Source organism: Sturnira hondurensis, unplaced genomic scaffold (assembly GCF_014824575.4).
Source record: "Sturnira hondurensis isolate 20B ecotype Veracruz unplaced genomic scaffold, ASM1482457v3 Scaffold0003693, whole genome shotgun sequence".
NCBI lineage: Eukaryota > Metazoa > Chordata > Mammalia > Chiroptera > Phyllostomidae > Sturnira > Sturnira hondurensis.
The window spans coordinates 4,585,071-4,610,752 of NW_028076324.1; the positions used below are offsets into that span (position 1 = coordinate 4,585,071).

The 25,682-nt window shown below is 43.5% G+C and overlaps 1 protein-coding gene across 2 annotated transcripts in view; it reads right to left on the reverse strand.

Annotated features, from left to right (window-relative positions):
• Positions 1-25,682, reverse strand: part of MSRA (methionine sulfoxide reductase A) — a 336,906-nt gene that overhangs the window by 185,884 nt on the left and 125,340 nt on the right. For both annotated transcript variants that reach the window (XM_037042191.1, XM_037042192.1), the window contains exon 2: positions 17,003-17,071. In XM_037042191.1, coding sequence (XP_036898086.1) covers positions 17,003-17,071 — 69 coding nt within the window. The remainder of the gene's footprint in view (positions 1-17,002; positions 17,072-25,682) is intronic.

The following is a 25,682-nucleotide window of genomic DNA, read 5'->3' on the forward strand; positions in this document are numbered from 1 at the left end:
CACTGTGCCTTTGCACTGTGATTAATGCGGTTCCAGGTTCTTTATACACACCCTTTACCCTGGGAATAGTCTCTGAAGAGTACAGGGTCCTTAGTCACCAAAAGGGTTCAAGAACAGGTCCAAGGTTGGAAGGAACCTTACCTCTACTCTAGCATAAATACCCTGCTAATAGGAAAAATTCCCTTCGCATCACAGCAAAAAGTCATCCAATCAAAGCTTGAATTGCCCTCAACTTCATGTAAGAGTCCAGTCCACCTCTAAGGACCTAATGACAAGTAAAAAGCTCTTCCCTCCATAAAGCTGAAACCCTGGAATGTTCCCTCCTCTGCTCTTTTCCTCTCCCTTGAGATCAGAAAGAACAAATGTAGCCCCTCTTCCTCATGACAACCTGTCGACCCCCTGACCACCTGAAGACAGCCCAGGTAACTCCACAGACCTCCTCTGGTCCAAGCTGAATACGGGCTCCTTCATCTGCTCCTCATGAGACATATTTCTGAATCCACTTATCTGCTCCTCGGAATGTGCACCAATGTGTCTGTATCCTTAAAAGGTAGTGCAGCCGCGACTGCTCCCCAGGAACGGGCTAATAAGGCAGCTGGTTCCCCGTGACAGGAGGGCCCTGGGATGGATATGCCAGCACTGTGAAAAGGCCAGTCGGCAAAACCAGCTTGCTGGAAACAGCACAGTTCTCTCAGCTTCTGGAAAGCGGTTGCTACCTGGACTAGAGCTTAGCATGTGACTACATAGACAGCAGCCCCTCAGTTCAGGAGAACCAAACTCCTCCTGAGGACGTGAGCAGGAGGCTGGACATGCGGCAGGGTAAGAATGAACTATTGGGATGTTATCAGGGTCCAATAAATAGGTGAACAGTTTGCCTACAGCAAAGAAAACAAAGCCATAAGATAAAACTAGCATTTATTTTTTGTAAGAGGCACCCTATCGCATTTTTCTATTTCCCAGATGGGCCTGTCCATGGGACCTGCCCTCTCTAAAGTACTTGCACGGAAGTGAGAACAAGGATGGTCGTTGAACACAACAGACCTTCCCCGTTTTATAGCCAACAACTTTTATGCCATCGACTTTTATTTCATCTGTACCCCCACTCCAAACTCTTTGTTCTTTGGTCCTGACATGATCCTCACCTTTGACCTTCCAGATTTGACATTCAAATGGGACCCTCTGACACCCAAATCATACACATATTAGACAAACTGACATTATCCCATAATCACCAAGGCTTGGTTCATTGTGTTAAAAATATTGTTTTCCCCGGCTGGTGTAGCTCAGCGGATTGAGCGCGAGCCTGCAAACCAGACGATCAGGGTTTGATTCCCAGTCAGGGCACATGCCTGGGTTGCAGGCCAGTTCCCAGCAGGGGACACACCAGAAGCAACCATACATTGATTTTCTCTCCCTCTCTCCTTCCCCTCCCCTCTAAAGATAAATAAATAAAATATTTTTAAAAAATATTGTTTTCCGCCCTGGCTGGCGTAGCTCAGTGGACTGAGCATGAGCCTGGGAACCAGAGGATTGTGGTTCGATTCCCAGTGAGGGCACATGCCTGGGTTGCAGGCTGGTTCCCTGCAGGCCAACTCCCAGCAGGGGACACACGAAAGGCAACAGTGCATTGATGTTTCTCTCCCTCTCTCCTTCCCCTCTAAAGATAAATTAATTAATTAATTAATTAATTAATTTAAAAAAATATTGTTTTCCTCCCACCCTCAATTTGGATCATTTCTACTGACCTGGCTTCAAGTTCACTGACCCCTTCTCATGTAATGTCCAATCTCCTGTTTGGTCTACCCAATAATAATTGTTTTATTTCAAATACTATATTTTTTTATTCCTAGAAATTCCATTTCACTCATTTTTATAGGTTACATTTCTATATCGATATCTCCCTATCTATTAATTCATCCTGTCTACCGTTTCCTATAAATTCTTTAACATATTTATATCTGTTTTAAGTCCTTATCTACTAATTTCAACATTTGACTCTATTTTCCTTTAGTCATTAATCATATTTTCTTGTTCCTTCACATGTCTAAAATTTTTATTGTACACTAACACTGTGAATGATACATGCTAGACTGATTTTTCTCCAGAGAATATTGAATTCTGTCCTGCCAAGCAATTAAATTACTGGTGGGTTGTCTTGATCTGGGGAAGCTTAGTTTTAGATTTCACAAAAATAGACTTATTTTAAGCCAATGAGAGAAAGACAAGTATCATATAATTTCACTCATTGTGGAATCTAATGAAAATAAACTAACTAATAAAACAGAGAGACTCATAGAGAACAGACTTAAAGCAGTCAGAAGGGAGGGGTGTTACAGGGCTGGATGCAAAAGGGATTAAGAAAAAAAAACCCTCATAGACACAGACAAGAGTGTGTTGGTTACCAAGAAAGGGAGTGGTGGGGTAGAAGAGGGTACAGGGAGGGTAAATGGTGATGGAAGGAGACTTGACTTGGGGTGGTGGACACAAAATACAGTGTACAGATGACATTACTGAATTATAGACCTGAAACCTATATGATTTTATTAACCAATGTCACTCCCATAAATTCAATAAAAATATAACAATTTTTTTAAATGGGCTTATTTTTCCCCCTTAACCCTATGATGTAACCTTTTATCCTGGTTTGACTCCTAGAGTTTCAAAGAAAAGCCTAAATGTTTATGTCTAACTTAGCAGGACTTGAACTCTAACTCTCTAAGAACCAAGCAGCTGCTGAAATCTCATCCCTCCAGCAGCTGCCTTCTCCTGGTTTCCTTGGAGTCTCAGTCCCTGTGCACAGGCAGAAGCAGCCCCAGACTCAGGGGAAGTTTGTGTGGAGATGTTGGAGCTCCCCTCTATCGCTCCTTCCTTCCAGAATGTTCCCCATCGATTTCTATCTACTCTAGCGGCCCCTGGGTTCAACCTCTGCCTCTTCAGCTCCGTATGATCGCCTCTTCCTATTTTCTCTCTCATTATAAAAGCAGCGGGAAACTGAACTCAAGGAAAATGCTGGTCGGAAGTGGTCACCCCACTTACCAAGTTTATCGTGCATTCAACATGATTCTGAGTGATTTAATTCAATTCATTCCATCCAAAAATGCAAGCAGTATTGATCTGTAAGGACAGCAATAATAATACCTAAAAAAATAATAATAATACCTAAATACTCTCCACAAAATACTAGTATCTGTTTTTAGCTAATGTGTCATTTAGAAGAATCATTAAAATGATTAATGCACAGGGATAGAAAATATAGTTGATTCTTGAACAGCACAGGTTTGAACTGCATGGGTCCACTTACATGTAGATTTTTCCAACAAATACATACAAAACTATAAATGCATCTTCTCTTATGATTTTCCTAATAACATTTTATCTTCCCTAGCTTACTCTATGTAACTTACCAAGTTTCCTTATTTCAAGAACTATGTTTCTTCTAGGTTCTGTCCAAAGACCCATTCAGTTGTTCTCCAGTTCCTTCAGAAAACTGAATTTTGTAAAAAATATTTCGTCCAGAGATAAAATTAACCTCATCTGGAGGTTTAGGAACTTATTCAAGTTCAGGAATCAGATGAGTTAGGATTTAAATCCAAATTTGTCTGATAATAAATATGTGACATTCCATTTAAACAGTTTTTGGAGCTAGAAGAATTCAGAGATTAAGGCAAATGCTGATTTACTTCACTGACAAATTCTAGTCTTATTTAAAGTACTGACTTCATATTTTAAATCACGCCACTACACGCCTTTGCCCTGTGCTCCATCCCACATTTTGTGTGCACCTGAAATACAATTTGAGGTGCTTCTAAACTGTTCAGTGTATTGTGAATGACCCACTTTGAATGGAAGCAATGCATGCATTCAACATGATTCTGAGTGATTTAATTCAATTCATTCCATCCAAAAATGCAAGCAGTATTGATCTGTAAGGACAGCAATAATAATACCTAAAAAAATAATAATAATACCTAAATACTCTCCACAAAATACTAGTATCTGTTTTTAGCTAATGTGTCATTTAGAAGAATCATTAAAATGATTAATGCACAGGGATAGAAAATATAGTTGATTCTTGAACAGCACAGGTTTGAACTGCATGGGTCCACTTACATGTAGATTTTTCCAACAAATACATACAAAACTATAAATGCATCTTCTCTTATGATTTTCCTAATAACATTTTATCTTCCCTAGCTTACTCTATGTCAGAACACAATATATAGTAATATACATAGAGTAGATGTGTTAATCGACTGTTTATGGTATCCGTAGGGCTCCTGGTCAAGAGCGGGCTATTAGTAGTTAAGTTTTAGGGTCAAAAGTTATACATAGATTTTTTTCAAGATTTTATTCATTTATTTTTAGAGAGAGGGGAAGGGAAGGAGAAAGAGCGAGAGAAACATCGATCATCTCCCTCCCACATGCACCCTGACCTGGGACCGAACATACAACCCAGGCGTGTGCCTGCCCTGGCATCAAACTGGCGACTGCCGCTTTGTGGGGTGATGCCCGACCAACTGAGCCATACTGGTCAGGGCTACACAGGTTTTTTTACTACACAAGGGGTCTGCGCCCTTAAACCCTGCATTGTTCAAGGGTCTACTATATTCTAAAACTATGAACATAGAGTATTTGAGAAAGACACAAATGGATGTAGTTGAAAATTTTTATTATTGATTAAAGGCAATGCACATTCAAGCCAAAAGCACTGGACTAGGAAGCAATAGCAACCTAAATGGTATCCCTGCTTCTTTACTCACCATCCTAAACATTTTACCTTCAACATAGCAGCCCAAATGATTCTTTTAAAAAATAAGTCATATTACGTCACTCTTCTGCCCAGAATCCTCTAAAGGCTACAAATAAAAGTGACAGACCCCAGAGGTAACACAGGTATTTCATGATTTAACTCCCTCTTAATCTCTGACCTCAGCCACTGTTCCTTCCCTCCTTGGTTACTACACCCTTATTAGCACACAGGCCTCATGCCAGGCCTATTCCTGCCTCAGGGCCTTTGCACTTGCATTCCTTCTGCCTAGGATGCTTGAGCTACGTATCCCTGCATGACAACCTCCCTCACCCCTTTTCCTGACTACCTTTTTAAAATTGCAGCCCCCACCCCAACCCCAACCTGGCATTTCCTATTCTCTGCTCCTGTTTTATTTTAATCAGCAGCACTTACCACACTCTGAAATTCCATTCTATAGACTTTACATATTTATCTCACTTACTGTCCTATCCTACTACAGTGCGAATTCCTTGAGAAGGAGGTGCTTATTTCTGCTTGTCTCTTGCTGCAGTAAGTAAACAATCTGACTAGTGCTTGAATAAATTATCTGAGTGCTAGACCCAGTTCCACTATTAACTAGTAGCCTGACCCTAAAGTAATTTAATCAGTAGGAGCCTCAGTTTTCTCATCTCAGAGTTAATATGAAGAACAAATGAAACTACATATATGAAAATACTTCATACGTGAAAATTACTAAACAAGTATAAAACTTGGTTGTTGGTGGTGGTATTTTTACAAATACTTCAGCTGGGTGTTAATAGATTTACAATGTCCTACATGGAAGAAAAAAAAAACAGGGACAATTTTTTTAGTCCAGTTCCCAGTGTATTAACAGCAACTGAAAAGCTACTTGTCACTCAGCTGGTGCACCTGCCCAGCTGTTTCTTTCATGTCACCGAAGACCTATGTACTGTAGGACTAACGCACAGGCTGTTTGCGTGGGAATCCGGCTCTTACTTTTTTTAAATACAGGAGAGCAAGGCTAGGTGCTGAATCACCCCAGGCAGGACTCTCCCATCTTGTGGTCACCCATCTGCACATTTCCACTACAAGCTGTTTAGGTAAGGCCTGGCCAAAGGACACACTTATGAACCACAATCAATTCAGCCAGAAGAAAGGAGTACCAGGAAGCCATTCCCAGGCCCTCACGACAGCTCATTGGCTTCTCAGGTGGTCCTTGCTCTGAGTGCCCTGTCATCCTGTTCCTGAAATCCTTCTCAGGTGGTCTTCCCCAAACCCTCCCCCATTAGTGCTCCCTGTGTGGTGAATACAAACCAGTCCACCCTTCTCTATGCAAATGTCACTGCCACTGAACAGAGGTCACACACCAAGGGGTGGAAAAGAGAGTGACACTGGTTCTCCCAAGTACTGCACAGACACACGGGTGCTAGAGGCAAGACGGATGCAGGCTCCCACTGGAGGTATTCTCATTGCCAAGTGACAGCTTGACAGCAATTAAGAAACTGGAGAAGAGTCATCACACAGAAAGACATTTGAGAGTCCAAGGATTGCACAGCGCTTTTTAAGAGAGATCAGAAATGTGGTCTTTTCTTTCCCCACAAAAGGAACAGCACTGATTCCTGAGTGGGTTTGATTCTGGAATGTAATAAGTGAGGGTGTTTTTACTCATCTTATGGTAAGCATGTTTTTAAAATATCTTTTTGAATGTGTTCATGACCAGGTCTACCACCAGCTCTCATGAGTTCCTTCCACACTGTCATGAGCCTAGATCACTGCTGAGACCTGGAAGATTACGTGGTGGCACCTACACTGGAAAGACATCCAGCTGGCCAGCACCACGCTGATGCCGATGCCACTGGGCTCAAGGAGGAGCCTTGGTCTTCGTCAACCATGACCCTTTGTCTAAGTCCTGGGGCCCTGCTGACATAAGAGAAAGAAAGAAGGTGTTTTGTTTAATAGCTTTTGGTACATATATGGACACCTGGGGCTTTACAGACTCTAAATTCTATAGAATTTAGGAAAAGTTCAGAGTCTTGCACCATTGTTTACACTGTTTGGGCCAAAAGTATGCTGGGCTAAACGACTGTTTCTCGGCATGGATCAAACACACTGCTTCGACTGAAGCCCGGCTTCAGTGATAACATCTCCCGTATAACATCTGCCAGTTCTGAAAAACAGAACTGGCACTGTTGGATTGTGATTGCCCTCCAAAATAACTGTCCATCATATTGCACTTAAGTCTCCTTCTTGGAAATTATTTTACTTCTGTTTACTTTATTGATACACAGCATCATTCCAAAAGGAGAATTTGAGATAACTTACCAAAAACCTATGTGAGATAATAAAGTAACATTTAAAAAAATAAGTGGGTCAGTAAATAGCTCCCCTTATCCCAAAATGCTTGGCGAAGAGAGCTGCGGATACTTTGACCCACTCAGCCTGTGAAAACAGGAGGGGAGAGAGTGCGAAAACGCACTCAGATAAATGAGCCTCCTGCTGCCCTCTACCTCCCTCACAATAGGCAGCCAAGGCGGGCAAAGGGCCCCGGGTGAAACAGCCCGGCTGCGCATCTTCGAGGTAGGCACCACTCCTGGGAAGGCTTTGTCCTCTTGGCCGCTTATCCATTTCCATCATTTCAATGTTTAGAAAGCATTCCACCTCTAGAAGCAAAATGGCCCCCAGCCCTCAGGGCCTCTCTGGAGTCGGCTTTTCGACCCTGGGCCACTGAGGTCAGGACCGGGCCCCACATGGTAACATGTGCCCTGGTCACAAGATCTCGGGCAACAACAAGAGACAATCTTGCTGCTCCTTCAGTATAGCTGACTGTGTGCTGCTTCTTTGTGGCACCAAATCTGCAGAGGCAATCTGTCTATTGTGACTATATTTTCAAGCATTTGGCCAAACGGTTACAAATATCAATAATTTGGTTAAATACCCAAGTAAAAATGGCCTTTCAGTCAAATTAAAGAGGTTTCCATCACTTACTAAATCACTTTTGACTTAAGCAGCTATACTTCCACATGCTTATGAGCCATGAATACACTTTAAGCCATGCTCAGATACATGGAGCAAAATGGTCACCACAGGGAAAAGTAAAGCTGCGTTCCTAATCAAACTGGATGCCAAGGTCACCAAATAGTGGAAAAAGGGGAAGCTTCTTTTTATAGAAATACTCCAGCTCATAAATACAGGAAAACGCTAGAATTAAAACATTACTATCTTTCAGCCTCTAATAATGGATCTAGAAAATGGTCATTAAGGGCTGATCACTTCACCAAAAGAGAAACAACTGACTATTACAGGCCTCTGAATAGTTTACACACGATGGACTCCCATCAGGCTCCCGACTCCCAGTGTATAGAAAATACAGAGACCTGAATAACACAATCATTCAATCCCGACCGAAGGAACCTGCAGAATAAATCATCTAATTTCTTGAACAAATAAATTGCAAGGGAAAGGAGAGAGATGAACTTACAGATCAAAATAGACTGAATACTTATGTCGATGAATTGCAATGTATGGACTCTATTTGGATCTTGATTCAAACAAACAGTTTGAAAAGTATTTATGAGACAATAGTGGAAATATGGACTCATGGGATAGTCAATGATATCAAGGAACTATTATTTTTTTAGGTACAATAATGGCATTGTGATATGTTTTCTTAAAAAGTTGCTCTTTTGGAGATACGTAGCAAAATGTTCATGGTTGAAATTATATCTTATTTCAGATTTGCTCTGAAATTACCTGGGGTGGAAGAGAGAGAATGAGTGGAAATACAGATGAAACATATCCAGGCCAAACTGATAATTACTGAAGCTCGCTGAGTGGGCATCATTATACTGGTCTCTGTTTTTATACATGTTTGAAATTTTTCACAATAAAGAATTAAAACATAAATATATTTTAAAATCCACTGAGAAAAATAACATTGGTAGAAAGTTCCCGGAAGGATAACTAGTCCATTGACTGTTTCAGCTACAAGTGACTTCTGGGTTAGGCCAGAGCCCTCGTGCCAGGGAAACACCTGCTGGCTCCGGTGACAGCCTGTTGAGCCACAAGGTCCCGGGGGGAGGTCAGGAGCCCGAGGAGAAGAACAGTGTGACCAACAGCTCACTTACCTCCTCATGCTGCTCCCTCTAAGGTTACAATCAGCCACACTGTTGACTGTCTTACAGTACAGTGTCTTCCTTTCAAGGATGTTTATAACATCCTTGAAAAAAAGGTCTTTCTGGTTCTAGAATCAGGAAATCTCATGATTCCATCAAGCATGTAGACTTTCAGTATCATTAAAACCAATCACCTCTTTCTTGAAACCAATCACCTCTTCACACCCATTAGGATGGCGATGAACAAAATGACAAATGTCGGCAAGGGTGTGGGGAAACAGGAAGCCTTGTGCTTTGCTGATGGGACTGCAAAATGGTTCAGCCATTTATGGAATCACCATATGATCCCGTGGTTCCCCTTCTGGGTATACAGCCGAAGAAGCAAAGGCAGGGTCTTGACGAGATATCTGTACACTCATGTTTACAGCAGCGTTACTCACAAGAGCCGAAAGGTGAAGCAACAGCGTCCACTGACGGATGAATGGACAAGCAAATGTGGTCTGGACACTCAGCGGACTATTAGCCTTGAAACAGGAAGGAGGTTCCGACACATGCGACAACATGGACAAACTCTGAGGGGGTTAAGCTAAGTGAAATGCAGCAGTCACAAAAGGGGACCTACTGAATGGTTCCACTTAGAGGAGATGCCCAAGTAGTAAACCTCACAGAGACAGACAGTCCAAGGCTGGTGGCCTAGAGCTGGGGGAAGGAGACATGAGGCATTATTATTTAACAGGTGCAGAATTTCAGTTGGGAAAATAAAAAAGTTCAGGAGCTGGATGGCAGTGGTGATGGTAGCACGACATCGTGAATGTACTTAATGCCACAGAACTGCACACTTAAAATGGTTAAATGGCAAACTTTATATCATGTATATTTTACCACGATTTTTGAAAACTGAAACCAATCACACAACTAACTTATTTTTATAATATGGCCACAAAATATAGAAGCGAATTTTTGGCCAACTTCTATAAATTATATTAAATTATGGAATGCACTTTTTGTATATTTCATTTCTCATCTTTTTCTCTGGTCTACTATTTACCTAAATCTAATTAATGTTATTTTGTCATGTCTTATATATATTTAATTTTCCTTTATTTCATTTTATAACCAATATAAATGGTTGGGGAGAACAAGAGGGAGAATATTCTTTTTTATGTCACCTGCCACACAGGGCTCAGTATTTTTCTGAAAAATTCTAGTTGAGTTGAATTGAATAACAGTGAACTCTTCTAGTCTGTGTTGTTGGCCATGCCTGTGTTTCTCTCCTAAAAAATGCTGGCTAAAGAGAAGCAGTAGAAATATGGTTGTTTCTCCTGCACATCCTGCTGAGCATATTTTCTCTGTAGAAATTTAAGAAATTTCTGCACATTTGTAAAATAAATATCTCATTCTCATTTTCAAAACTTTTAAAAACTTGGTCAAATGGATAGTCACTGTGCACTAGTGACAATAGTAAAAAAAAAAAAAATAGCCCACACCGACCAACTCCATAGTTCGGGCCCTAAGAACTCCACACTGATTCGGAAGGAAGCAGTCAGCTGAACTGACTTTAGACCAGTGGGGAGAGTGGCCCTAACAGAAAGTTTACCGAGGGTGGGCCAGCACCCAGTCAATAGCAGATCACTTCTCAACTAATGCTGTCTGTTACCTTCAAAATCCCGGAGTGAAAGGGCCCGTCGGGTCTTACGCAGGATAGACTATGGATCAAACAGAACAAACCGTTGGAGGCACCAGCTGGGGCCTTGCTCACCGACAGCTCCTACGTGGGGGAGCAGGCGGCCCGGCCCTCCGGTGAGCACCTCACAGGCTGGCCCCGTGAGCAGAGGCACCTGAGATCTGACAGCACACTCTGTCGCCCCTATCCTAAATGCCATGATAACCTCCTGACACTCTGACAACAACCCTATGAGGTAAATGTTCTTCCCCTCACTTTACAGATAGGGACTAGGGCTCAGTCAGCAACAAACTTGGCTGAAGTCACACACCAAGGTTTATGAGACTGCAATGACCTCTGTGAATTCTGAATTTTCATTAGAACTTCTTCACCACATTTTATTTGTGGGGAGGCTTATTTTCTGTGTCTCACATGTCTTCCAAAAGGTTCAGGCTGATGGGTATGTGATCTCTAAACAAATGAAGTATTACTTTACCAAACATTTGATTTACTCCTTTCTACAATGGGTTTAGTGCTCTAAGCATAGTAATCCCCGGGCACATTCCAGCTTCCATTCCCTAAATATTTCTCCCCCTGCCACCTGCCACTCTCCCTCCCCCTCCCCACACCAGGATACCCTCTCCAGCTCCAGCTGTGTTCTCCAGGACCAGGTGGGCCGCACCATCCCCAACAATGCCATGCGAACCCAAACAGGTTTTCAATATAGGCTTAGAAGAACCCCCTCCCCCTTCCTTCCCCATATTATCTGACCTCTGCACACTCAAAAAGAAAATAAAAATTGAGATCATCACGCACATGAAAAATATATAAAACTGAATATACCTTAAAACATGGCTCCAGGTGACCAATTATTCTTCCTGAAAGGCGTTTGAGCTTCCCGTGGGAGGAAGGCCTATTTCCGTTTTCCCAAGTACCTCCTCACTTGAGAAGTTTGCACCAGTGAGCAGCCTGCTGTTCTAACAGCCTGGTGCATTTAGATTGTTTGGTTAATTATGAACACATTTCAAAGTCATTCTTTCTGGCCTTTTTCCTAGAATGAGTGACTGCCACTCCACAGCTCACAGAATAGTCTTCAATAGTTTTCAGTCAAGGTTCAGGGAGAAATATGCCACACCGGGATTTGATTATTTACCAACATAATGTTGGATTCAAGCCAATGAGACACCAGTATATTTTCCTTTGAAGTCTGACATATTGCCTGCTGCTTTCAATGCTGTTTTCTTGGCTAGCAGACAAAATAACTGTGGCTGTTTCAGAAATCACCTCCAGTTCAAGTCAGGGGCTGTCTTATCATTGGTTCCCCTTACAGACAGTGAGCTCATTCTCCTTTGGGGTGCCGGGGAGGAGTCCCCAGAGTGAGCTGCATCCACAGGCCCCCTAGCAACCCTGGTCTGGGATCAGTCCCTGACAAAACTATTCGAGAAAGAGTCTAGCAAATTCTTGGCACCTTGGCTATACAAAGGCATGTGTAATGAGATCATCAGCACATTTCCATGGTCTCTCTGAGGGTCTTTTGCTCCCTCTTGTTTGGAGAGCCCCAAGAGAACCTGACAGAGAAAGAGGTTTTGTAGGGACTTGAGTTCATAGAGCCACTGCCCTCAGGCCACCGGGAGCCGAAAAACCTGCGACAGCCCTAAGAATTCATGGAGGAACTTCTGCTGCTGACCCTCAGAATCAACTCCTGAACATCACGATGTCTCACGGCAGAATCTTACCTCTCACCAAACAACTCAATGTGGGTTGCTAAATTATGGGATTGAAGAATTTCAGTTAGAAGTGATTTTTTCTAAAAGGCTTAACATTCTGAAACAAAGTAAATTTTCATTGATCGAGAAGAAAGATCTTAAAGGCTACTTAGTCCTACTTCCTAATTGCTTAGGAATGACCTCTCTATCATTGGAATACCTCTAATGAGGGAGGGCTCATTAACCTACATTATTGGGCAGTATTAATACAATACTAAAATTGCAAGAGTATAATCAGATCAATTCCCCATCTCTTATTAAAGTGCTATGGTTTTATAAATACAACTTACCAAATATAACTTACTTTTTCATTTCAAGTCATTCAGAAAAAAATATAATGATATATATTGAGTAAAATCTTGGAAGTCAATAACTACTGGTGTTGATGCTATATTATATATAATATAGTTCTATTGCATTATAATTTTTCACTTGTTTACTTCATTTTATGTATCTAACTTCATTACTTTTCAATTCAAGTTTACCCAATGTGTATTTATTATGCTTGGCACAATCTTTTATAATACACATTTTCATAAAAGGTGACATGATATCCTAATTCTCCAAAAACCTCCAGGTTTATACCACATCATCATCATCATCATTATTATTATTATTATTCCTCAACTGAGATATGTTTGTTGATTTTAGAAAAAGAGGAAAGGAGAGATAGGAGGAGAGAGTGAGCAATACTGATGTAAGAGGGAAGTAGTTGCCAGGGTGCCTCTCGCACGGGCCCCGGCCGGGAACCGAACGTGCACAAACCCCATTATTTTAGCAACACTGTTTTCACTCTCAAAAGTACCTTAGTTTAGGTGACAACTTTATGGTCAAGCACCATACTTTAAGGTTTTAAAATACTGTATTTCATTTTTTACAACTGTTCTAAAATCCTTCACAAATCAAGACTGGAATCCCAACCCCCAACTTCTCTGCACTCTTCTCAATGAAAAAGATGTCATTTTGTTTTAAAATGATAAATCTCCTTAACTGTGAACTGGTTTTTAATAAAATGAATAGCTGCCCCGTGCTCAAGAACCACCACCACGGAGAGGCTGGAGCTTGTGCTGTCCGCATGGATGGGGTGGTGGCCCACTGCCAACAGGATGTCACTTCCATTAAGTTATCGAGAGCCAGGGAGACCTTTCTAAGTCAGGCAGAGCATGCTGGCAAATGAGATGTGAATGTCCTCATGCCTGAGAAAGCATTCCCTTTACTTGACCAGATTTCTTTCATCTTTGGGTGTCTCCATTTCTCTGTCTCTGAAGGAGCACAATAATGCCCACTTCACAGGCCTGGTGTCGGATTAAAGGGATGCTGGCCATAGGGCCCTCTCAGCTACCAGGAACAAAGGCATTAAGTAATTGCAAAATGTTCGGTTCCGCTTCTCCAGCTTGGGAAAAAGGGGCTCCCACTGACTTGAAAGAGAGCATCATGCCCAGACAAGGAGAAACCCACGGGAGAGCAGAGCCTATTACCTTCATTACCATTGCCCCGAAGTGCAGACAGAGCAACAAAGAAGCTAAAGAACTGTGGTCACGAAAAAAAAAAAAAAAACAAGAAAAGAACTAATCAATGGGCCGCAAAGAAAAGCTGAAAAGATGAACATCTTGGTTTAAAAATAATCTGTGAAGATTATATGCCAGAAACTAGGGAACCACCCATATAGTCTCTGGTCACGTGATCCAATAACACACCCATGTATTCTTCACAACGGACTGGGCCCCGGCTCTTACTCTACCCTTCCTTCCACCAGCCACTCTAATATAAATGCCGAATGGCAGTTCAATGGCCACTTTCAGAGTGGATTAAACTTCAAAGCTCCTATTTAAACGGTAAGGTACATTCAAACAATCAACCAAAAGATAATGAAATTGAAACTAGTGATACAATTTTAGCATAAAATATTAAGACCTCCCAGAGAAAAGAATGAGTTCAGACAAGCAGAAAGTACTATTGTTGCTTTGGTGAATTCACAGTCAAGTATATGGAAGACATTCTCCTGTGCATCAATACACGCTACTGAAATCAAATGAGAAAAATGAAGAGTAGGCGATGCCACTCCAAGCAGTATTTTCCCAGCAAAAGCTGTGTCTCAAGAGTTCTTCAGAGCACCCTGAGAATGCATAGAAATTCACAAACCAACTTGCCAAATCTCTTGGCTGGAAATCACACTTTTGTGCATGATCAAGCTGAAAGGCACTTCAGAATCGACCTGACTCCCAGGGCTTCTTCAGCCCGTCCCAAGAGTCAGGGGCCCATCGTCAAAAAGAGTGTGAACTTCAGGATCAGCCACACTTGGGCTACAATTCTAGCAGCATCACCTCACTGGCTGAGTGACCTGGGATAAGTCATGTGGCCTCTCTGAGAAGGGAATTACATAATCCTGCCAGTCTTGCAAGGGGTGTGGAGGATTACACGCCCAAAATATGTCAAAGAACTAAGCCTTATACTTAGTTTGACCTGTGGCGTATTACTATAAACAACCCAGAATGAGAGAAGCCCACCCCAAAACCAACTGCTCCCTCACACCACAGAGGCCAGGCAGATAAGTAATATAAATGAGAACAGTTTTAAAAACATTAACATAAAATGCTTGAGTATATACCTGACCAAAATAGGGGCCTTAATTTAAGTATCTGGAAGAGCCAAGGTGCAATTCTAATAATGTAAAAAATTCTTAGATGTCAAAAGGTATTCTAGGTTACAATCTGCAAGATTCTGCACTTGTACAAATCATGCACACGATTCACCTCTTTTCAAACCACAGCCCTCAGGCACTCACAGGGGGCATGACCTGTCTGGGGCTGCCTGCTGCGGGATGAGCCTTTGGCCCTGGATGCGGAAACTGCAGAGGCAAAGGGAAGGCTCTCGAAGCAGCCCACCGCCCTTCTCATTCCACAGGTAAAAAGCACTGAGACTTGGAGGGAAGTTGCTTCCCTGAGTCAAACAGTAAAGGCCTTGGGTTAGGATTTGTGGGGGAAGCCATCATAAACCAAGCTTGTGACAATAACAATAATAATAATAATAATAATAATAATAATCTCATCATAGAGCTTTATTCAGTTATTGCCAATTCTGTGGCCAAACATGCCATTGGCCTGCCTGGTACTGGTGCCGCCCTCCAGGAACAAAGTTCTCTTCCAATATTGCAACAGCAGAGGGAAGCCTGCTGAGAGAGGTCAGGCTCATTTCCCATTTCTCAGTATGACATGAAACCTAGTTTCTAACACGTCTCAGGATTGAAAAATCTAAAAGACAAAAACAGTCATCAGAAGAACCCTTTGCATATTGATGTGGCACTTGCTGTCCCCTGGTGACAGACACTCGCGAGGCCTCCAACAGGTGGCGTGGCATCATCTGCACATCACTCCGCAGAGGGAAGTTGACACGTCAAATATGTGGCACACAGTTTTAGGGTGCCCATTATGCTTTTTCTGCAAAAATCCAATTCTCCATCCACATTTCCAAGCATGATAATCCCTAACCACTGACCAGTATATTTTAGGAGGTGATAGCCCGTACAGAGCAAGACTCACAAACACCTAGGCAGGGCCAGCACCCTGCTTCAAACTCTTCAGCTGCACACCATCACCGCTCACTCGCTCTGGTTCCTCCTCTGGGATCCCAGAAACATTTCATCCTGAATATGCTAATTGAGAGACGGGTCGTCTGAGGCTAATTTCCAACACAAAGAAAACTTCAATGCTTAAAGCTTCGATACAACAAAAGCCTGTGCAGGAAACTACCTGCAAGAGCAGGGCAGGAGGAAGCCAGAGGAGGGGTGAAGTCAGGGGACTTGTGGGCCCTTAGGATGGGAGGGATCACAGAACCGGTCCAAGGGCCGAGGGGAAGGAAGCAGAAGAAACAAAAAGCTGAGAGTCCAGAGGACAGAGGACAGGGATGGAAATCCCTGAGAGGGTGATAAGGGGTGGGTCCCATGACGTGGTTGGAGGGAAGAGGAAGGGAGGAGAAGGAGAAAAGGGCAGAAAGGGGATACATGGAAGAAAAGGGAAGAAGAGGAAGGGGAGGGAGGAAGGGAGGAAGTGCCAGGTGTAGAGACATTTTGAAGGACAAGGACATTGGGGTGACATTAAGACACCATGAATCAGAAAGGACCTCCCCACCAAAAGGTTTGGACTCCAACAGAGAAGTGCTGCTCAGCCATGTAACTGCACATGGTAAATACACACTCAGGGGTTAGATGTTATTCTTAAAACATTTTAATTGCTGTTTTCTCCTAAGGAATATGCTCAACTCATAATGGAGGAGACAGAGGTCATTCAACTAGATTGATTTTTGTGGAATAACAACTCAAAATGACTTGAATCCCACCCAGCCTTCAACAAAGTTGTGTGTGTGTGTGTGTGTGTGTGTGTGTGTGAAAAATCCCTCCTAAAAAAGAAAAACCCAAACCCCAAATTATCAGGTTAATTCACAGGGTGGACCTAAAAACATAGCAAATACATAGTTTGATATTTGGTCTGCAAGGTGAGAGGAAGAAAACATATTAAATTCTACAGAATAAGCTTTTCTGATCCCAGAAATACTAAGAACTCGGTAGTTGGGTTTGGGGGGGGTTGGCTCTGCTGATTTGTAAATATCTAGAAAAGCCCTGATTTTGAAGCCCCAAGGACACTTGCCACAACTCAGAAATTTGGCACTGGTCCGTGCACATGATTTGGGTTTTCTTTCAGAATTGATGTCTTACCAAATACAGCCATCTGTGTTCCCTCTGGGAAAGGCTCGACTGTTCTGTTGCCATTGACATGATGTTTGGCTATAAAAATAAAAGAGAGAGAGAGAAAGAAATGTAAGTTAAGTGCAAAGTTCTACACACAGACTAACACATGTCATTAAATGTGTCAAAGAGCCTATTTCTCATCTTTAGTTAGAAATGGCACCTCTGAAGAGAGTTTCAATTAGTTTGTTTTTAATCTGTGATAGAAGAGCCCAGAGATGGGCTCGTCGGGCATGTCACTTTACAAATGAGTGTGCTGCGGGTGGGGGCCCAGCCAGCCCAGCCCGAGGGTTCCCACCGTGCCAGGCTGTTGTCCCCTGCAGAACAAGGGAAGCTCCAGGTTCCAGGGTGAACTGGGGTGGCTTCCCCTGAAGACTCCTGATGATCATAACATTGACCCAATCAGTGAAGTGAGTTGTAAGGACGGCAGGGTCACATTGGGACCCATTTTTCAAGTACACATCATTTCACAGCAATACAAGTACTGTTGCTAGGAGCCAAAGACACTCACCTTCTTATAGAATAGACAGATGCTCTAGTGCTTGTTACTACTCTTCATCCACCCTGGTTCCCTCCACCAATCATCTGTGCCACCTTAGTGCATGGCAAGGGCTTAGAAACACAAAGGGACCAGGCTACGGTTTCCCAGCATTCATTTGTCCCCATAACTCCCAAACTGCAACCAGATAGGGAATATCTGAATATGTCCATCTGCGAGTATTTGGATAATATCCTCAGCAACTTTTGAATACAGCCATTTATGTTGAAAATGCATAAGACAAGAATGGCTGAAATGCTTTGACACTGCACCATGTAGCACATACATTTTCATGTAACGGGCCATTCGCTGAACTCTGGCAAAGGACTCAGCACTCAAGCTAGGCTCGAGGGGTCTAGAGGGGAGAGTGTAACATTTTTCCTGCCCTCTAGGAGAGTAAAAACTTCAGAAGCCAACTGTACCAGAAAACTTACAATTTTGTGCTAAGTCCCGGAATGGGCACTGAAGGTACTGACTGTAAGAGCTCGCAGCTGAGGGACAGTAGTGGGGATGTCGGAGCCAGCAACCTAGATGAACTGCAGCTAGTGTAGGGTGTTGAAGGAGAGGCGGGGTTCACAAAGGCTGAGGATGAGGAAGCACCTTGAGTGAGAGCCAAGTGTAGAAGTGACCAAGGCATTGCCCTGGGCCGGAACACAGTCTAGTCTGGGGGTACCTGAGGTGATAAGCTGAAAAGCAATGGCAATGTAAGACAGATGCGCAGGCAGGGACCAGGGCATGGAAGGTCTTAAGAACCCCATCCAAATCCTGGGGAGCCCTAGACAGCCTCGGCAACAGCACTGTGGTCTTTCAGAATGTGAAGGCTTCCAAAGCTCAGTCCCATTCACACGATCCCTTTAGTTCAGTGGCTCGCACTGGTCCTCAGGTATTTGTGGCACTATCCTGAGAGAACACCTGGAAGGAGGGAAGGAGCCAGCCCAGGTAAATGAGAGGGCAAGGCTTAGTCATCTCTAAGCATAACTGACACCACTGGCAGATGCAAGAGGAAAGGTTCCAGGTGGCATGGGACCTTGCCAAGCACTCACTCATATGGTTAGGGCCAATGGTTACTGAATCCAAAGAAACGTGAGGATGCCCTACATGGAGGTCACAGTTCTTGGTTCTGTTCTATGGTGAGCCCTCCATAGTCCTGCCCGTGGCTTTAAAACATCTTTCTTTACACATATTGGGAGTTATAAGCCCTTTCAAACACTTTGAACCACTAAACGACCTAAGAAAAATGCAAGAGGAAAAAAAAAGGTGACATGCACAACAATGTTTATTGAAGTATTACCATTTCTAATAATGAAATCTTAAACTAAATATCCAAAAATAAAGGAGGGGCTTAGAAAGGTACAATCCAGGATTCATGAAAAGCACAGACTACATGCAGCACATCTGGACCACGGTGTCTGAGAGACATACAGGAGTGCGGGGCGGAGCATTCGGGATAACGGTAAGGAAAAGCCACGCTCCTGCACACTGGATGCAGATTCTAATGACAGCTAATTAAGACGTGAATGCTTATGGTAAAAGACTGTCATAGAAACGTGAAAAATGATAATAACTAGGGAAATTATACAAGATGTTTGCCTTTATTAACTTCCTTGGTCATTGTTAGATCCTTATTTTCTAGATGAAAATATGTTTGCTTGGACTTTAAAAAAATCAACAAATTACAGATGTGAAAAAATTCTTCCCCAGGACTTGGTTTCCCAGGACAGTCCACCAAGCCCTATTTATAACCTAGTACACATTTACAGTAAAAATGTAGCCTGTTTGACATCAACTCTGAGTCAGCTCAAAAGCGCCTCCAACACATCATGACCGTGCACTCCGAACTTGACCCTCCTGCAGCACCCTCACCTCTGGGAACGGGACTGCCATCCTCCTCCGTGTTCTCCCCTCCCCACCACCCACATCAAACCCACCACCCAACCTAGGTAACGTTGCCTTGCAAACATCTTCAGAATCCTCCACTTTCCCCCTTCACCACCACCACCACTCCAGTCCCAACTGCTATGGCCTCTTTGCCTGGACTCCTCCAAGTGTCTCCATACCCGCCCCTCAATTCGTTCTTTCCAGCACAGTCACATTACCCTTCAAAAAGAAAGAATAGTTCTGAGTATATGACACAAACTCCCAACCTGCTCCCCACCATGGCTTCTCACTACGCTGAGGCCAAGTCAAAATTCTAACAGTGTTCAAGATACCATGTGCTCTGGCCACGCCGCGCCCTCCATTCCCTCGACGATGTCCCCTCGGGACCCACGGCCTCACTCTGCATCGCTCACCAGAGCCACACCTCACCCTCAGTCGCTGTCTGGACCAGTGGACTGTACGCTCAAGGAGGGCAGGGCTCGCGCTTGGCTCACCACAGCCACAATCCCAACACAGGATGGGCCACAGCACAGGTCCTCAACACACAGTTGTTAATTAGTAAAGGAAGACATAAACGGTTATAAAAAGACTGTCTTCAGCCATTATGATAGATGTATCATTTGATACACTAAATACGTATCTCTCTTCATATGTTCTTGTGTCCTTCATACAAAAGGACCACTAGAAAGGGCGGCCCAGAAACGGTTTCCCTAGCCATGTGGCCTGGAGACAAAGGCACTCCTCTGTTCCACTCCTTACATGTCCACCCCCTTCCCTTCCCATTCACCTAGTCTCACCTGAGAAGGCGGCGGTGCTGGTGGGCATGCAAAGACTAGAAATGCTACCTAAACTGGAGAGGAAGATGGAATTCAAATGCAACTCTCTCCTCACTACCAAGGTTAGCCTGGACCTCATCTTATCTTTTATCCTAGAGCCTGAGGCCAAAAAATAACAGGTGTCTGTAAACTCAATTTTATATTTTCTTCTGAACTGCAGCTGAGTCTTACCTCAGCCCCTAGAGAACAAAGACACAGCATTAGCCAACAAAAAATAGTGCAGTTTCAGCAGTTAAGGACATGGGCTCTGGAATAAGACTGACTGAGTTGGAATCTCAGCTCTCCTGTTTCCCAGCTTAGTCCTTTAACCCCTCTGTGCCTCAGTTTCCTCATGTGTAAGTTTCCTCATTTGTAACAACCTCATGGGTTGCTTTGAGAATTAAAAGAGTTAGCATGCAGAAAGCACATAGAACAGTGCTTGGCACAGAATAAACAATACTTAACTGTTACACTAGCAGTGTCTTCATGTGGACTTTATTTTTCACAGGATCTTGATCAGGAATGACAAATACGTGGCACTTACTTACCTTTCCTCCACTTCCATGCCCGTGACAGGCATCACTAATCAACGACAGCATGCTTTCTCTCTCCACTTAGAATCTCTCGGTATTTAAAGAGCACGTGTGTGCTTAAATCGTTTTGTCATTCCTGGTCTAGGTGAATAAAACTGAAAGATAGTACGAAGAAAGAGGCCATTTTCCTTCTCAATGCTACATAATAAATTGTATTAAGAAGACAGACCCACTGAAATCTCCAAAACTCTATAATAGACAGCTTTAGGGGTAAAAAAGAATGGAGGGAGATCTGAGTATTACTCTGTACCCCACAAGGAGGGAGTCAGGCGTTCCTGAAAACTAAACAATGGCAATTCTATTCCTGGAAACCAAGGCTGAACTTCTAAGGGCATCTCCTACTGAAACTCTGCTGAGGCCAGCATCCGGGAGCCGAGGAACCAGCGGTCCTTTAAACACATTATACAGGTCAAGTAAGATTTGGGGGTAGGTAGTGGAAGACTAACCTGGGAACCTAACAAGCATTTGTAAGTTTTTTTTCAAAATTGATCGTACATTTCACCACAGAAATAATCAAACCGATTAAATTAAAAAGCCACTCGTTGATTGGGTACTGGCTATTGATTACCAGCAGGGCGTGAAATGAAGACAGGAGGGCTCTCTGACAGGGACATCTGTTGCCTGGCCACAGCAGGGTGGATGTCTCCAATCTGGCTGGTTGGACAGATGTCCCTGCCCCTGCTCCATGGGGACACGTTCCAAGGCCACACGCTCTAGGAGGACAACCTCTGATGATGGTCAGACGTGTCCTCCGTCAAGGGTATGTGAGGACAAGGAATAGATTTTCATTTATCTTGAAAACCCAGTGCTTGAGGTGCAGCAAGGTTAATTAGGGCAAGTTTGGGTCAAAGTCAACTGCTGGAAAGATTTTGAAGGGGATTTGGGAGGCATGTTCAGAAGCTTTAGATGCTGATACTGTCACTATTCTTTCTTTTTGCTTTGTTTTGTGAATATATAATACACTTCAAACTTTATGAATGTTCTCTTCCTTGAAAAATATAACTGATAATGAACCTATAATAATGCAAATTCAGACATAAACCAACCAGTGAATAGCTCCATGTCCTGTACTCAAACTGAGAGAGCTAAAATTCCTATCTTCCAGGGGGGGGGGGGGGGGGTAGGTCAGATAAGTATATGGCAGGGAATGGGGGACTGAAGGGTGGGCTTGCAGACCCTCAGTATTCTCCTGTAGGTCCAATCTCCTCCAGTCTGGGTGACTATGGTGATTCTACCTCAGGGAGATTCTAGGCACTGCCACCGTCGTCCTGGGAGTCACGGTCAGCTGCTGGGCCTCGAAGCAATGCTGACACAGCCTCAGACGAGACCAAAGCTCAGAGCTGCAGGTCGGCTAGCAGTGCAAGCCCCTCCCAGTCACGCTACCAACTCCATAGAAACCTAACCCGCACTTGACATTGTTACTCTCAGTCATTCATGCTGCTGTGAAGCTTATCAGTGATTAGGTTCTGTTTGGGACTGAAGTAAAAGTGTATTTATTCCACTAAAATGGCAATTAAAACCTGTCAAGCCCCAAAACAAAATATGGAGTCACAGTCCCTAATATTGTCTGTTTCTTTGTGGCTATTTCTCCAGGTCACGCACTCCTGGTATCTCAAGTTAAAAGACTGGAACTAAGTAGGGTGCATATCTGGTCCACAGCCCAAGCTTTGGACCAGCCTCTCCCATTCCAGCAGAGGGGCCCTCAATCACACTGACCGAGCATTCTGGGCCCTGATTCTGCCAAGGTGCCCTCCTCAGTGTTCGGAGGATGATTTGATGACTGTGCACATTATTTTTGTAAGCAAAGAAGAGCAGGAGTCCTGGGGATGCACCTGTCACCAGGTCACTCAAAAATGGGGCAGGTGCACTGGGAGAGAATATATAATGATGCTTCTCATCACCTTTGCCCAGAGGTACTTTGGGTCTATGTTGTTTTTGTCCTTACAGTTCCTATCATTCTGGGCTATGTTGCTTTAAGGTGAAACTCAGCCCACAGTGGGTTTTGCTCCCAACAGTGTGCTCTGCATGTGAGGAGAGGAAGAATGGGAAGTTACATGCCGGTGGGCAAGTTACTGGGAGAGCGCTACTCAGCTGAAGGGCCGACTGAACCTGCTCTCCAACCATCCTATGTCTGAGGAAGTCTGTGCCATCCTTACTGATTGATGACATGCACAACTACAGGCAGATGGAATCTGTGACTAGGAGAGGCTAAAAGGAGTCCCCAGTAAAGGCAAGGGTGAGAATGAGACAAAAAGTCCCCAATTCCTGTGGGCGCCCAGAGGCAAGCATTCTTCTCAGGGCTCAAGAAGAAAGAGAAGGCCAGCCTTCATTGTAGGGAAGTGAGGCTGCCCTAAAAACAGAAGATTTGCTATGGACGAAATAGAGAAAAGTTAGATGGCAATAGTTTAAAGACTGCAGCACCCCCAAAAGTCACATATTGTTCAGGATTTTAACCTTATGCTCTGACCACTGTCCTTCCTCCAATTAATCACACCCACCACCACCACAACTCTCCCGTTTTCCCTTGCTCCAGGTGCAGCAACTTAATAAGATGCATCTCTTAGCCAGTTAAAGGAGCCAACGCCCCCGCTCAGGCAGTCTCCAGACCTCCCAGAATCCTTCTGCAGAAGAGCCTGAAACTTCACCATGTGAAGTTCACAATATGAGGTCAGGCAAGGGCGGTGCAGAACAAGGCCAGGCTTAGAGCCCAGCCTAGACTGGGGTTTTGGAGAGACATTAAGAGACATAATACTTATGGGTAATACATACATATGTTACATACAAAGATGTAACATAATATATCTCTGGCTCATATCTACTGACAATTACATTTTGAGTTGTGGGGGCAAAGATAAATTTCATAGACCCTACAAGCAAAGAGATCCATTTAATCAACAAACTTTTTAGAGAACCCTAAGGGAAGATTTCCAGCTAAAAGAGTGAGATGGTGAAAATGGGAAGTGTTTTAGAAGAATAAAGCATTGTGTGAGCATAGGGCCTTTTCAGCGGCATGCTATGCCTGCTGTATTTTCAGAGGTGTGCTCAGCGCATAGGCCACAAGTGGGACTGCAAACCTGGAACAGCAACGCCAAGTGCACACACCCTCATACACAAGCCTTTTTCTGTTCCTAAGAAAAACACCAGAGACAATGACCCTACTGTGTCCCTGTGTTGCCTAAGGCCAAAAGATTGCCCTGGATAGGGTAGGAAAGTGACCACAGGGGTGCCTACGATTAGGGTGCAGGAGGTTGGCCAGCATCCCTAACGACCAGCATCGGCATTAGTTCTGCCTGCTTCTCGGGCAGGCTGCCACGCTTCTGTAAAAGACCGCGGTTCCACTGCCATAGAGAAAGTGGGGGACAGCAGGAACACACATTACACATAAAAAATGTAACTATCTAAACAACAAATAAATACACGAAGAGATGCTCCACCACACAATGAGATGCTGTTTTTAATTCATGAAAATGGCCAAGCTCACAGAGCCAATGCTAGATGCCAAGGAGGGTGGAGGGAGATGGGCTTTCTCGCACATGGCTCATGGAAATGCGAACAGCTGAACTCTAGTGGGAAAGCCACCTGGCAATATGCATCGGGAAGGTCGAAAGCATTTCAGCCCCTGACATAGTAATTCCAAGGATAGTAGGTATGTACCTTAGGAAATTATCAGAACCACCCAAAGATGTTTACAACAGAACTGTTTACAGTAGTGAAGAACCATAAACTACCTAAATGATCCAAAAAGGGAGATAATGAAGTCATTGTGACATGGCCCCAAGGTGCAACATAACATAGTAATATTTTTGCACAGTAACTTTAAAAGTATGATCATAAAAAGGTTTTTTTGTATGCATGAAGAAATAGTAATAATACAGAGTGGAGTGGAAAAGGCAAGATACAAAAAAATGTATCCAGTATTCTAAAAGAACAAAGGCACAGAAAAATGACTAGAAGGAAACAGGGTAAAAATGTAATAGTAGCTGCTTCTATATGCTGAGTGACGGGTGATTTTTCTCCCTTCTTTATACATTTATGTACGTTCGAATTTTAAAGCAACTCTTTCTTGGATAATCAGTCAACTTACCAAAAGAAGAAAAACTACAAAGTGAATTGAAAAAGAAGAAATCGAGACCCTAGCAGGTATATTTTCAGGTTGTAAAACATCTAAACATTCTCCTATGAGTCCCATTCCTGTTTGTTTTTTAATAAAAGGAACAAGAGAAAGAGTAAAAACTCTCTTAAATGAAAACAGCCAAGGAGTAGATTATTTCCGCTAGACCACATAAGCGACTCAGTAGAGGCCCTTTTTCTTTCCAGGGTTTCACTTCTTTGAACCCCAAGGCTTCCTCCTTAAGACTGCCCCCTGGGCAGTAGCAAGGGAGCTTTCAAGGCCTCCCAGGCTGACTCAGCCCCGCTATTTTGCGGGCCTATTAAACCCCGTCCGATGAGGGCCATCTCAGACACGGTTCCAGACTTGGCCAGGGTTCCTGGGCTTATGAAGTCATAGGGAGGCAGGTGTGTCAGGGAAAGGGGCATGAAAGGTGACAGAGGAACTTGGGAGGTGGCTTATTTCTGCCCTAGTAAGTCAAAATGTGGGACACAGGGACCCACATTTTGCCCAAATAACATCACAGTTCAGAAAATAGTTACTGAACACCGGTTTTGTGCCAGGCTGGGGATAAAAGATAGTAAGACAATGCCTTCCCTTCATCCTTCAGCCAGCAATGACCATGCTGCTTAGGTACAGCTAGGCAAGGCTTCTGTGTCAGCAGCACTGCCAACAGCTCTTAACACCCCCTGCAGCCCCGCTATTATCGGACTAGCAT